Genomic DNA, 15073 nt, shown 5'->3' on the forward strand with positions numbered 1-15073 from the left:
ATAGTCTCTAATGCGTTTTTGGAAATAGAAAATATTTTTAAATATCAAAGTTAGCGCCGTTCTAAACATCTCTATAAACTCTAATTGATAAATAATAATTCAAAGTTTTGCCTGTCAAAACATGGCAACATAATACTGAATAGATTTCTAAATTGAAGTAGTGGATATTCCCACTGAAAATCTGAAACTGCAATCACAAACACACACATTTCCAGTAAAATCAACAGTTCTAAAATATGAAACCGTTACAAAAGGCATACGAAGCATTTAATATCTACAACAAATACATTGTCTCTCCAAAGTTTTTTTTTTTTTTTTTTTTTTAAATTTAATCCACAAATAGTTAAAGAAATAAAAGAGGGTTGGGAGGAGAATCGAGTAATTATGGTCAAGTCGTTACTCTTCGGAACTGAAAAGGTAACCTAAATTTTTACCTACTATTTCTAAATATGACGCACATCTAAATAATATGCAAAGGTGGCTCTCGTATTTTTTTTATGCGTGCAATAGCATGCATAAAAAATTTTATGCATTAATAGCCGAAGTAAATTAATACCAATTAAAAAATCACAAGAAAAAACTATAATTGCACAAATTATTTTACAAGATATTCACCGCAAGAACCAAAATAGGGATAAGCAAATTTCTTGCTCCTCATATATGCTCAACCTTGGGTAATGTAGACATACCAAAATAGCATTCACGGCTCCACATTAAGAAGAAATTACTAATGCGTGTATCAATTAAAGTCACTTCTTTTCAGTGTAAAAGATTGCGCTTTTGAATAGTATGTTTAGACCCAAGTCAAGATTTTTTTCCCCCTTTTAGATTCTCAGCGAGACGGATTAATTGTTTTCATGAGCAGTATAATTCCACCGCCGCAATTAGATATAATGAAGAATTCCATCTTACTTTTTTGGTTTGAATTTTATTCCCTCCTTCATTTGGAGCATTTTTGATCGGTAGAGCTCGGCGCCTTTTTGGCTCTGGCGCCGTCGTGCGTCGCACGATCTTGCACATAGGGACGGCGCGGCCCTGCCCCCCCCCCCTTGTAGAAAAATTTGAAATGACTGGACGAGGGGGATTTTTTTTTTTTAATCTTGTTTAAAGCTTAGTAAGAATTTGATTGTTATTATTTTCTTCGGGCGGGATTTTTTTTTTTAAGGTATAAGTTATTTTTTGTTGGGGGAAGGAGGAGTTTTACTTTTCTCGATAATGATGCTTGTTTGCATTGAAATTACTTTTTTTTCGGGTGGGTGGGAGGTTACATTGACCTTATGCGTGTTTGATCGGGATATTTTAATTTAAAAGTTTTTCTTCTGCGAGAACCCTCATAACTCTAAACTCCAATTGAGCTCTATTCCGAATAGGAATAAAAACTAGCTTGAAGAAATTGATAAAGTTCCCATTGAAACTAGAAAAAAACTAAGATGTATATCCTTGCACCCCAAAGAGCAATTACTTAAAATTACGCACGGCAAGAAGAAATATCCCCTCTCCCCGAAGAAAAAAAAAAGAATTTAATTGAACTATGCATTGCAAATAGTAGAAAAAACTGAAATTTTCAATATATATTTATGTACATTGATATACAAAATTTGTATAACAAGTAGAGTCAAGTAAAAATCCCCCGCGTGGGAATACAAAAAAAAAAAAAAAAAAAAAAAGCACGCGAGAAAGATACGAATAAAACAAAAATGCATTATTACTGGAACAAATGGAAAAAAATCCCCCCCCCCCTTCCAGGTATCTGACTAGGCTGACGTGGCCTCTCGTCTTCTAAAGAAAAGAATGCATACAATTCAATTAAAACTACTCCTCTTCCTCAAATAATAATAACAATAATAATAAAATTTTGCCCTAAATTTTAGAAGAAAAATCTCCTCCCCCCCCCCAAGGCATGATATTTCAAATTTTCTAGAAGGGTACGTGCAAAAGGCAAATAGTCAATGTATGTTGCGTCGAAAAACAGCAAAAATTACGCCAAATTTATAGATATACAGTTATTTTCCAAAAGCATGAGAGGGGCAGTGCCTCTCCTGACCCTCTCAAATGGCGGACCTGTCCCCCTCCCCCCAAAGAAAAAGAAATAACAATAAGAAGAGTGTATAACTCTAGAAAAAACACTTGTATTCCACATAAGTCTATGTTTTGCCGAATTTTAACCCGATTCACATGTAAAAACTATCGATACTCTCCAAATGATGTATACGGGTGGCTTATATGTAACTTGAAACCACTAAAAAAAATATTTAAAGCATTTTATTGGCAAAAAACCATCAATTAGACATCACTTTCCCCTATTCGTACGAAGATCTTATGCTGATTCTCCCATAGCGACGCACATAGCAACGGCTTGATTGGAAACTTCCCCGTGTTTCTGAAGGCTGTGTTCTGGCAACCCCTGACGTCACACTAAACGTGTCTATAATAATAATAACACTTCATCATCAGCAATTCTGAGGGTCTTCCTAGTTCTATTTGGGTACGCACCTTGTTTTCTTTTAATTTCCTGCACAATGGTAATTCTTTACTTAGCTCTGCAAACATGTTACTACTTAAGCTAGGATTGTTTTATGAAATAAATATAAACATGATTTTTAAAAAAATCTGATTTTTTTTTAAAACCATCATTCATGAATATCCTACTTTTTTTGAGAATGTCCCATTCAAAAAGCAGTGTTTTAATCACATAATATGCACATTTTGGTTCAGAGTTGCTTCAGCTTGTCTAGTTAACTTCCATTTGTATTACCTAAAGTGACTGATATAAACTTCATGCTTGTAATTTACATTCAAAGCTTTTTTTTTTTGAGCTCAAGTATATACTAAAAATTTTAAACAATAAATCAAAAAGAAAATATACTCTTAAATAGGGATTTATTTAATAACAAAATTTAATTAAAATATCCCCATTATGATCAGCAGAAAACCTAAAGGAATGCTGTCGGAACTGATGCGCCTATTAAATACATTTCTATTCGTATTTAAGAATCACATAAGCAAGCATCGTAAAGCATATGCTGCCGTGGGAAAGTAAATCGCAGTATCTGCAGAAATGAAGTTTTGAGACATCTGAAGAAACGCGTTTTGAATTCCATACGTACAAAAGGAAAACTTTTTTTTTTTTTTTTGCTCTTTATTTAAAGCGGAAGCCAAAGAAACAAGCTTGAACAATAAAGATCAAATATCATAGATGACCAAAAATGCAAAAAAAAAAAAGAAAAGAAAAGAAAAGAGAACAAAAGAAGCAGTGGCAGTTACTGCATTTTACCCTTCGACGGCAGTGCAATCACACAGCTCGATTGTCAATTCGATAAACTCACACTCCCCCAACTTCTCTTACCTATTTCGTTTTTTTTTTTTTTTTTCATCATACAAAATGCCGTGCTATTGTTTTAATGGGATGATTTCCGTCAGTCAAAAGTACTACTTTTAGTCATTAAAATGGATAGAAAGAGCAAAAAAAAAAAAAAACTTAGACCGAGAAAATACTTTCATTTTCCCAACAGTTTTTCATGTCCTATTTTTCAAACAAGGCGTGGTATTTATGACATCACAAGTGATGCACTTTGCCGCTTCTTTCTACTACGTTTCCACGTTATGATAATCAAGCAGCGAATTAAAATTGCGCTCTACGCTTGCTACCAACTTGATCGTTGCCAATACACGTGAATACAGATGCAAATTAAATATTTTGCACTGTGAATGGCAACACAGAATGGCATTTCATCATTTGTGATGTCATCGGCAGAAGCCGTAAGCAATGAAAGCGCTCCGATTTAAGTAACTTTTTAAAAATATTAAACACTAGCCGCCTTCGGCGACCAGCTGGTCCGCCTTTTTACGACATTCGCCATTTTACGCCAGTGTTGCCGCCTTCGGCGGCTGCTTAGACATTTTAGCGACGGTATTAATGCTTTTCTTTATGTATCGATATTATCATTCGCCTTTTTACGCCAATGTTGCCGCCCTCGGCGGCTGCTTAAATAAATTTCGTGGCTCTATCAATCAATCTATATCTGTCTATATCATTGGTAGTTTGAATAAAATATTTTCTAGACCTATCTCCAGTTCCGTCGTTTGGAATACTTTTAAAGGAGGGGAGGGGAGACACAAACGGCGTACTCTTCATGCAAATTTTGTCGAAAAATAACAAAAAGCACTCCCACTTTTATGTGAAAGCATTGTTTTGTCAAAGTCATGGTGTGTGAGGGAGGGGGCATTGACACCCCGTTGAAGTTTTTTAAATGACGGGCATGTCTCTTTCTTGCTGTCCATCTGTATATCGACCTCTATATTTGTCTATCTATCTATCTATACGATTTATGCATATCTACCTCTGACAGTAATTAACAATCTTTTTTTATTTAAATAAGTATTAATTCGAAAAAAAAAGCATTTTTTGTCCACTCAATCTCTATTTCTGTATCTATCTAACATAACCACCAATCCGTAACAAAAACACAGATCATGCAAAAAGTCGCGTACTTGATTTATTTAATCAAAATAGCCCGCAAAAAAAAAAAAAAAAGGCTCTATGTGGCAAAAAGTAACGCTTGCAAAAAAAAAAAAAAAAAAAAAAAAAAAAAAAAAAAAAAAATTTAAAAAAAGGTGAAGAAAAAGCAAACTATTTCAGTTGGATCACCTGATGAGGTAAATTCGGAACTCAGCCGGCAAGCGAACAGCTCGCGTTGCGTTCTGCATTAAAAAAATTGTAAAAAAAAAACTATTGCGTATTTTTAAAAACTTTTTTCTTCTGAAGGGAGCAGAGTGTTTTTATTATTACCAAATAAAATTTTAGAATTGAGGGTTCAATACTTTTCGCAGGATGGGTTTCGAAAAAACTAAACCCAGAAAAAAATGCAAATTAAAGGTTTTTTCAAAAATCTATAAAAAATACAAAAATTGCTCTGCCTTCAAAAATTTTTCATTTATCATATTTAAAATTAAATTTCCTACACTATAGTATAAAAAATATTCGTCTGGCGTGGTTTTTTCGGGGTCTGTGAGGTTAAAAGTGCTAAAAAGTGCTAAAAATCACATAAAACATTAAATAACTTTTTTTCTAATTAAAATATCAAAAATCGAAGCCCGAGGTGCACATCTTCAGCAAAAACTGCATCTGTATACCAAATTTCATCTTTCTAGGCCTTACCGTTTTCCCGGGATGCGCGCCACACACACACACACACAAACATCTTATTTTATTATATGTATAGATAAACAAATTTATCAAAAAAATTGTCAGATCCTATGTTTTTAAGCATGCTCTTTCAGAAAAAAATACTTTTAAAATTTTGGAAACGACCCCATTTCCATTACACGTTTTAGAGAGTTTTACAGATTTTCAGTAATATTGCCGTGGGCAAGTAAAAGGCAATAACTGAACATTTTTCGTTTTTAATTTTCCTTTCTTTTTTTTTTTTCATTTTAGCCTTCTGTGTTACGTTACATTAATAGTACAAGCTTGCTTACTTGGTTTCCGCTGAAAGAAGGCGCTAAAAACGTCTAATTCCAACATTTGCCTATAGTTAGTATTAAATATACACATTTCTTCAAATATCTCGAAAACTCATTTCTGCAGATACTGCCGTTTACCTGCCCGCGGAAGAATACACATTTTTACAAAAATAAGTGAAGTTGCTTATCTCATAAGAAGCTTTTTTTTTTTTTTCTGCGAAGTCATTTCTCAGCCTTCGTGACTGCAGTGCTGCACATTGCGTGTAGTTAGTATGCACTACTAAGTTTGAGGAACAAAAATAACTAGCATTAAATCTTCAGCTTTGCGGGAATAAAACGTCGAAACATACGTGATAAAGCAGACAAATTGAACGTTGTCTTTGAATATAGGACAACTGAATCATGTAACCGAAACAAAATACCCTTCAAAATGTTTTGTGATGTATTGTTATATATTTCAAGAAAACAGCCCTAAGAAATGCTTTTACTATATTCTATTCTTGCGTGACCTTTTTCTTTTTCTTTTTTTTAAATTTTACTTTGAGTAATTGCGAATTTCTATTTATCCTCATTTAATATTTTTTTTCTCGATGTTCCTCTGATTTTTCAAATTACTATGACGACGAGAGTCTATTTCGTTGTTTTTAATATCTATTTAGAGGCACTAATTTTCGTCATCATGGTTAAAAATCGTTTGCAATTTGTTTCATTAACTTTTTCAATTTCAAGGCTTAATTCAAGCGAATTTTACATTAAAAATTGGTTTTTTGTAAAATCACGTTTTTTAAGGAAAAAACATTCATAGATGAACTAAAAAAGCAAAGCTTCCAGATAACTATTTCTTGTAATATATTGTATCATTTTATATAGTATCAGTATTTGTGATGTTTGATTTAAACTTCTAGTTTGGCAACACCAACACTGGTTCAGTTAAGCTTCCGTTCTTGTAAATAAAGGCTTGTTGGGGCCTCGGTGGCCGTGTGGTGTCGCCAACTGCTTTGTAAGCAGAAAGGCGCGGGTTCGATTCCCGCCTGTAGCCCTGTGTGTTCCTTCATTCTTATGTAATGTACATCTTTCATGTGTATTGTCCTGGAAATAAAATATGGGAAAAGATTGTAGCTTATTAGAGGTACGAGCTTCTCCGCTGAGAATAGCTGTATACCCCAATGTGTATTATCATAAATCAAATCAGAGGTTTGTTCTTTTGAGCCTTGTGTTCGTCAATGTTCTGTTCATGAAGTAATTTTTAGATAAAGTATTCTATTGTACGCAGTATTGCGTAATTATTTCAGAAATTATTACATTTCTCATCATTTAAGATTGGTAAGAAATAAAAATACCACAACGATATACGCTGTAAATATCTTTATGATCAGTATTCGGGTGCAAATTGGCCATAAGTTTGTTTCTGCAGCTTGTTTTATGCTTCGATAGACTTTCTACATGTTTTATCTGAAATTAGTTACCTGATAATAAGAACAAGTTATGAGTCAAATGGTCCATCAATAATACACTTGAGGGCCATTACAGACACCTTAATGGTAAATTACTAATAAGATAAAGGGGTTTACTTTACTTTCTCAGAAGCAAAACCAAATTTGAATGATAAATTTTAAAAAGTTGTATTAATTGCTTCTAAACACGTGGCATAGTACAGAAAAAAATGTTGCAAAAATAACTGTTTTTGGACTAATGAGTGTTTCCCGGAGAAGCAAAACTAAAATGATAGTGTCCTGAATCAGAAAAAGAAAGATTTGAGTTGAAATTGATAAGCTCACATGGAAAAGCAAAATATTTAAGGAATTCAGCAGAATGTTTTATAGTTTTCTACTATAGAATTAATTAAAAGTAGGAACACACACACTTTCCGATGTATGCAATTTTTTCTCTTCAGAAAATGATAGTTTTAGTTGCCTTTAAACAAGCTATGAATAAAAAATCATTCAATGAAAGATCCTTTTTTAAGTACTGCCATCAAATAGCAAGAACATTGTGCAGAATTCATGCATTTTAATTAACATACTTTGTTGGCGTTGCTTATTGTAGCCTAGAGGCAACGCCGGGGCCGTTCGAATGGACGATTATCCAGATGTGTAACCATTTGTGATGGCATAATCGAGAACTTGGGTATCCAGTACTTCTCATAATTGAGTAGTTTACAATCGAGACCTTTCGAAACCGAGATCTCGAGCGATTAACTTCTCGATTATTTTGCATCGAGATCTCGGGATGTGATAATCAAGAACTCTAACAGTCCCTTTGTACATATTCAACAATGAGTATGTACAAAGGGATGGTGTATTAAATTTAAAAAAAAAAGTGATAATCGAGAACTCGAGATATGATAATCAAGATCTTGAAATACGAAAATCGAGTTGTGATAATCGAGAAGTTTAGATCTGATAATCAAGAATCTTAGATCTTATAATCGAGAATGCGAGATCCAATAATCGAGAACTCGTGATGATCGAGTTCTCCAATGATCTGGAATAATTGAGTGATTTGATTATTAGAACTCGATTGTGCCCGTCACTTGTAACCACGTAGAAAAGTGAAGGAATCGCCCGGTCTTTCAAACAGTCAACTCCGTCAGGCACTTCCCGCTACCATTCTTGTCAAGGCCAGTTGAATCAACTTTTTAGTTGATTCAACTTGAGATATTGCCACGTGTTTACTCTACACACGAGTCAACTGGTTGAGTCAACTCGGTTCAGTTTTAACAGTGTTGTGGAGCAGCTGCTCGAATAAATTCGGTTTATTAGAGCAAACATTGATTCTACTAAGTTGCCTCGTGTGCAAGGTTGGAAAAAAAAACTGATTTTTTGAAAAAAAAAACGGTCTTTTGGTTTAAACCAGTTTTTTTTTTTTTTTTATTTAAATCGGATTTATTAGGTATTTAAGCAACATTTGTAAGTTGAACGATTTTATTTTTGGAAATTCATGAACATTTAATGATTTAATTGTTAATGAATGGTTAATAGACTACAGATTGCTTAAATGATTCAGAATTTATAACTCTTAAGCAATCAAGCGAATTAGGGAGTAAAAGGAAATTTTGGCTAAAATATGCTTTTTGGGCTACTTCGAAATGTACATGAGAAATGAAAGAAAAAATATTGAATCGATAAAAACAACTAACTACTAGGATTTTTTACCTATCTAATTTAGATAAACGTAGTTGGTCTGCCTTATAGTTATGTATATAATAAGAAAAGTTGCATTGATTTAAGAACGAAAAGAAAAACTATTTAGCAAGTTTGCATTACATTAAAAAGAAAAGTTTGCAAGTTTATTAATATGTAATTTATCTCTAAAGCTTTGCCGGTTACTATCCATTAATTGGATTTTAAATCTTCCAATCATACATAAAATTCATGGAAACATTTGGAGGAAAAAAATTCAGTTTTTCAAAAAAAAAAAAAAGGAAAGAAAACCACGTGATTTAAAAAAAAAACACTTGGTTTAAATCGTGGTTTAAACCAAACAACCCTTCTCGTATGAACACGACGAAAAATGTCAGTCAACTAGTTGACAGGCACATTTTTTCGAAAAGGTGATTCAACTAAACGCCTCGTGTGTAGAAGACCTAATAACCTTTATGATGATTGTACTTCTTGATTATTTAAATACATCGAAAAAAAGAAAGCAGCGACTTTCCGGAATAAGTATCCATATTTAATTGGCCCAATTTATAAGGCATATTACTGACACGTGTGAAATTAAGTATGCCCATCGCTAGATCATAGAAAAAATTAACTTAAAAAAAGTATACTTTTAACTATTTCATGTATTAATAACTGTGAGAACGTTTAAACAATGATAGTTGAATAGATATGGCAGAATTCTTGAAAGAAATTTATTATAACTAACTGCTTTCCTGAGAACAAGTCTTTGTACGTTTTGAGAAATATTATCTGAATTTATATTGATGAATCAAAGAGGTAATTACATTCGTATTTCATCGAAAACTGAATCGATTTGTCTTGACATTTCAAATACATTTTCCGGTACGGAATGTTTAAAGGAAATCTGAAAATCAGAACGAAAAGAAATAAATAATTGCTAAACCAGAAAAAAAAATGGAAACAAATGTTGCAAAATGTAAGAACTGTCTTTAATAATCATTCTAGTTTTAGTGCTATGAAAAAGGATATTCGAACATTAGATTCATGAAAATAACAGGAAATATAAATATTTCATTGGTTTAAAATTTCACGAAATCCAATGAACATCTGCAACCCTAACCACATCGTTTTCTTAAAACCACCTGCGTGTAGATTTCATAACCGACTATAAAAGCTCGTGTGTAATAGTTAATCGTGGTTAAATTCTTCTCGGAGAAAGTAATGTGAAGTTTCTTTTTCTAATTGAAACAATTCAAAGTCGTTTTTCTGCTGTAACTAATATCTATAGGGAGAGGCTGTAATAAAACAGGTAATGATACGTATTTACTGTTAAACTAGAAAATCACCCATCAAGTTTTGACGGATTGCTTCTACATTTGAAAATTGCTTCTACATTTGCACGAAGCCATTGCCTGTTTGATGTTATTTTGATAGTTGAAATCGTAACCCTAACTCCAGTGGATTAACCCTAAACTCCAATAGGTAGCGTTCATTGTTGACCATTTTTTCGTTTTTTCATTCCCCTCAAATGAGTCTCACCAATAAAACAGATAAGTAACCGGATCGAGTTCAGCCTTGTCACAATTAAGCCTTTCTCTGCATGCTAAACATTACCAAATTATGTTATAAAATTATCATGTCGTGGCGTGAGCTTAATTGTTGAAACACACGCGTTACTCGATCATCGGCTATTATATATATGTGAGGATTAAAGATCCCGGTGCAAGAAGGCGAAGACTCCACTTCTTAAAAACCTTCAGGAATCACAAATAAATAAATAAATAATTTTTTTTAAAGTTTTTAAAACTTCATTTTGAAAGTTTTATCTTTAAATTTAATACAGCAGAGACCCTTGTTTTACGAGGGTTTATGTTACGCGGTTTTGCTTTTTTAATCTGTAATACTTCTAACGTATTCTTTCCTTTGCAGGAAATAGACATCAATATGGAAAACGTCACATTTTTCTATGACCATTTCGACGACGACACCATTCCCGAAGAACTACGGCGGTCTCTTTCAGTAAGGGTGATCAGCTCAGTGTTCACCCTTTTGGTGGGTGTGGTAAGCATTGTCGGAAACTCGGCTGTGGTCTTCGTTTCGTATGCAGACGAGACTCTTCATAGTCAAACAAGCAATTTCTTCATCGTCTACATGTCGATGGCCGATGCGATCGCCGGATTTTTTGCAATCATTCCCTCTGGTATCTCTGTCGCTGCTGACAGCTGGCCGTTTGGTAACTTCCTCTGCAAGTTCCACAACGGAGTGGCTTACACGTGCTGCTTCGCTTCTGTTTCCATTATTGCACTTATCAGCTTTGACCGAGCAGTTGCTGTCCTAAGTCCACTGAAATATCACAACTTGATGAATGCTTCAAGAGTGTATTCCTTGTGCGGGTTTGTTTCTGTTTTGTCCGTTTTTTCATTCATATTGGCATTTTCTTTAAACTGGACCCATTACAGTTATGAAGAAGCACAATGCGCATTTGATTGGCGCATTTATGAAGTTCGGTTTTTCTCAGTTCCGTCAATTGTTGTCGGCTTCTACATTCCCGGATTGTTCATGATAATCTGCAACGCGTTAGTTATTTCTACAGCCTTGAAATGGGAGAGAAAAAAAGTATTTGTCATGCGAATGAATGAGTCATCTGAAAACAATGAGAACATGAAGAAAACAATTATAACCACATTGGTTCTCGTTATAACGTACTACGTGTGTGTGTCTCCCTACGTTGTATCGAAAAATGTTTACATACTTACAGGTTTGAATATTCCACCATTATGGAATATTTTTTGTACAGTACTTTTTTACATGTCGTCTGCGGTAAATCCGTTTATTTATGCTATTCTCCGTAAAGATTATACTGCAGCGTTCAAGACAATCCCCCGAATGTTGTCCCAAAGATTTTTCTGACTAAATTTAACAAGAAAGCTTTATTAGGCACTACACTAATGGTGTGTAGTAAACATTATCAGTATCAAATATTATTATTAGTATCTAAGTAGTATTCATAAAATATTCCAATAGGTACCTAATCCCTTCAATTGTTAACAAACGTTCTCATTACGAATGTGACAACGAATGTTTGTGTTTTGTAGAAAATTATCGTTATCACACAACTGGAAAATCCCCCGTCAAGATATGACGGGTAAAAATTGCTTCTACATTTGAAGCAATAGCCTGATTGGCGATATTTTGATTGTTGAAATTTGAACCCTCACCCTCGTTGATTATCCCTAAACTCCAATAGATGGCGACTATTGTTGACCACTTTTTCGTTTCTTCATTCTCTTTAAATTACAGTTTTACTAGAAAAACTGCCGAATCCAGTTAAGCCTTTTCAAAATAAAGCATTTCCCTGCATGTCAAACCTTACCAAAAAATGTTATCAAATTATCGTTCTATGGCGCTTGTTTCATTGTTAATGACGTCAGAGCGTTATTCAATCAGTGAATTCGCTATTATATGCATATAAGTATATGAGGATTGCCGTCATTGCTTTTAGAGAGGACCGAAAAGCTCCATCCCCAAGGTATTTTCAATATTTTTTGTGAGCTTCGTTTTCAATACTGAATTAAAATTTCTGAGAAGAATGTTGTTATCATTCATTATAATCTCATAAAAAATTTGAACTCGAGGAAACATTACTACTTTTAAAAGTGCATAAGTGTAATAATCAATAAAGTATCTCCTTCATAACCAGAAAGTTGACCATAGTTTGGCCAGGATATTGATGTACATACCTTCATATTAATATACGTATGTATAAACTATTGCAATAAAACTGCTTTACTGAGAATGAAAAAAGCCACAACTGGTCAAAAACCGCGGTTTGATGAAACTGGAAATACTAAGAATTATCGGTCTTAAATTACTTTATTGATTTCAAATAATCGCAAACAATAGAAACCAATTGCGAACAATCAGGTACTTCTCCGGGTCAATATCGGATCAGTCAAGAGTGAAGGCTTTGATTTTTACCTTCTCTGCTCGAATTATAAATTGTATTTCAAAGAAAAATTAAGGAAATGTGGCATCACATTTGCTATGAAAGAGTGACAGGTTTGGGTCATTCTACAAAAAAACGCGCTTTTTTAGGTCCAGGGTAGTTAGTTTCAAAAACGCTTATTTTTAAACACTTTTTTTATGAGATTTAGAAAAAAACAAATTTTGAAAGTGATCAATACAAATTAATAATGTTATAACATTTTTAAAATGTTTTTTTTTCACTGAACGGAGGGATACTTGTATGCCTCCGTTACGTGTCTCAACACATTTCTTCCCATGTACTTTTTAATTTATTTACTCAATACAAAAAAATATAACAGATTTACTAGTAAAATTTGAATCATTTAATATATTTTTAAAATAAATTAAAAGAATCATGTTATAAAATAAAAACATATATAACATTAATAGTCTTTAGAACCACTGTCACAGTATTTCTTGTATCCTTCGTTTAGGATTTAATTAAGTAATAGAATTTCTTATAGATGGCAGTACTGGCAGATTATTACAGAGGTTTAGAATCACAAGTTAGCCCTTTTCAACTCTAGGTCTTCCTAGTGAAGCTAAACAACTAAGTGTGAAAGAATTTCAGCATCATTCTCTTTGAAAGCAAATAGGTCTTTAACTTTGTGTATCCTCCATTCTTGATTAAGAAAGGAAAGAACTGCTTGTGTACAAAAAAATTTTTTATAGTTAAAATTGAATCACTTTTTTAAAAGTAAATTCTAAATAACATGTTGCGTTAATCCTAAATCAACACAATATGCATAGAAAAACATATGTATTTGTATCCTCCGTTTCAGTATCCTCCGTTACAGTATAGATGTAACGGAGGATATACCATCAGAAATGGAGCATATATGTTTTTTAAAAATCCATTTTTAGAAAGATGTGTACATTTTAATCAGTTCAAATCGTGTTTTTCATACAAGATGCAAGTTTATTTAAATGAAAAGTTTAAAAATAACATTAAAAAATATATTTATATCCGTTACCCTCTGTTCACATCCAAAATTTTAACTACAAAAGAAAGTTACAAAATAACCAATAAAGAATGTGACTATGTGAGAGTAAAAAGGTGTCAAAAAGGAACAATATAAATTAACTTAAAAAAAACTTGAAGAATTTTTTTTTCATGAATTCCAACTTCAAAAACCTATGTCTTTCGTATAATGACCCGTTTAGGAGTCCGAAAGCAACTTATCACCAACAAGTTGTTGATGTCATTGTAAGTTATTTGCTTGTCATAGCTTTCAATTTGAAAATAACACTTACAAACTGGGAATAAAAAAACTTTCGTTACTAAATAAATTTATTTATTTATTTTTTTTTTTTTTTTTTTGTGCATCTCCGTTATTTTCTTTCATCTCTTCAAAAAAAAAAAAAAAAGTATTTTTCGTTCTTCATAAAATTGTAAATGATTCATGAGAAACATCTTTGCACAGTATTCTTTTACTAAAAATGTCCTATAAAAATATTTTTTAAAGTAAATAATGCTAAAATGAGTTTTATTAGATTAAAGAGAAAAGTATATTTTCTAAATTCAAGCTTTAAAAAGTTCTAAAATTATTTTTGATGCACTTCAATACAGCTAATATAGATTTCTTATTCAAAAGGCAATATTTTTTTTTTGCTTAATTGTAAAAAGAAACAAAACTAAAAACAATCGGTAAATTTCTTCTAATTTTCATTTTAATCTGCATATTTATTCAGCTTTTAAATGGGGTATTTCTTTTTCATTCACAGCTTGAAAAATTACCTTTAAGTTAATTTTTTTTTAAGTAAAGAACGCTTAAAAAACTGAAGAAATCAAAGACTGAGAGAATAAAATCAGTTCGATTCGTAATAAATAAATAATGATTTCATAAGTTCTGGGCAAAACTCAAAATATTTTCTCGAAAAATTAAAATTCAAGAACTAAGCATACATACTCACTGAACATCCTCAAATATATAATAGCGAATTCACTGATCGAGTTACGCTATATATATATATATATATATATATATATATATATATATTATTGGTAATGTTCGACATGCAGGGAAAGGCTTTATTTTGACAAGGCTGAACTGGATCCGGTAACTTAATTAATTTACGCTATCTACTTGGTTTTAGGTTTAGTCCACTGAAGTTATGGTTAAATTTTCAAATATCAAAATATCACCTAACATGCAATGGCTTCGTTCAAATGTAGCAGCAATTTCACCCGTAACATCTTGACTTGTGATTTTCTAGTTAATATATATTTGTCAATGTATATTATAACGCTGACAATAATTCTTCTGCTGTTAAAAATAATTTTGAAGCAGATTAGCATTTTTGTATAAAAAGAAAGACTTTTTACCTACTGTAATTACGACATTCAATTCATCAAGATTCAAATGAATCAATCAGTATAATTAGTTTAATGATTCAAGAAATGAATCAAGAAGACCGTGTTCAATGATTTTTTTATTAAAATAATGGTGGCATTTTTC

General features: G+C 32.4%; 1 protein-coding gene across 1 annotated transcript; it reads left to right on the forward strand.

The window, feature by feature from the left end:
* The first annotated feature begins 384 nt into the window (after window positions 1-384).
* Window positions 385-11498, forward strand: LOC129224301 (motilin receptor-like). Its single transcript, XM_054858773.1, has 3 exons — window positions 385-417; window positions 10518-10687; window positions 11048-11498. The coding sequence occupies exons 1-3, from the start codon at window positions 385-387 to the stop codon at window positions 11496-11498; spliced, it is 654 nt and encodes a 217-aa protein (XP_054714748.1).
* The last annotated feature ends 3575 nt before the right edge of the window (window positions 11499-15073 follow it).

The sequence above is a fragment of the Uloborus diversus genome, chromosome 1 (assembly GCF_026930045.1).
Source record: "Uloborus diversus isolate 005 chromosome 1, Udiv.v.3.1, whole genome shotgun sequence".
Lineage (NCBI taxonomy): Eukaryota > Metazoa > Arthropoda > Arachnida > Araneae > Uloboridae > Uloborus > Uloborus diversus.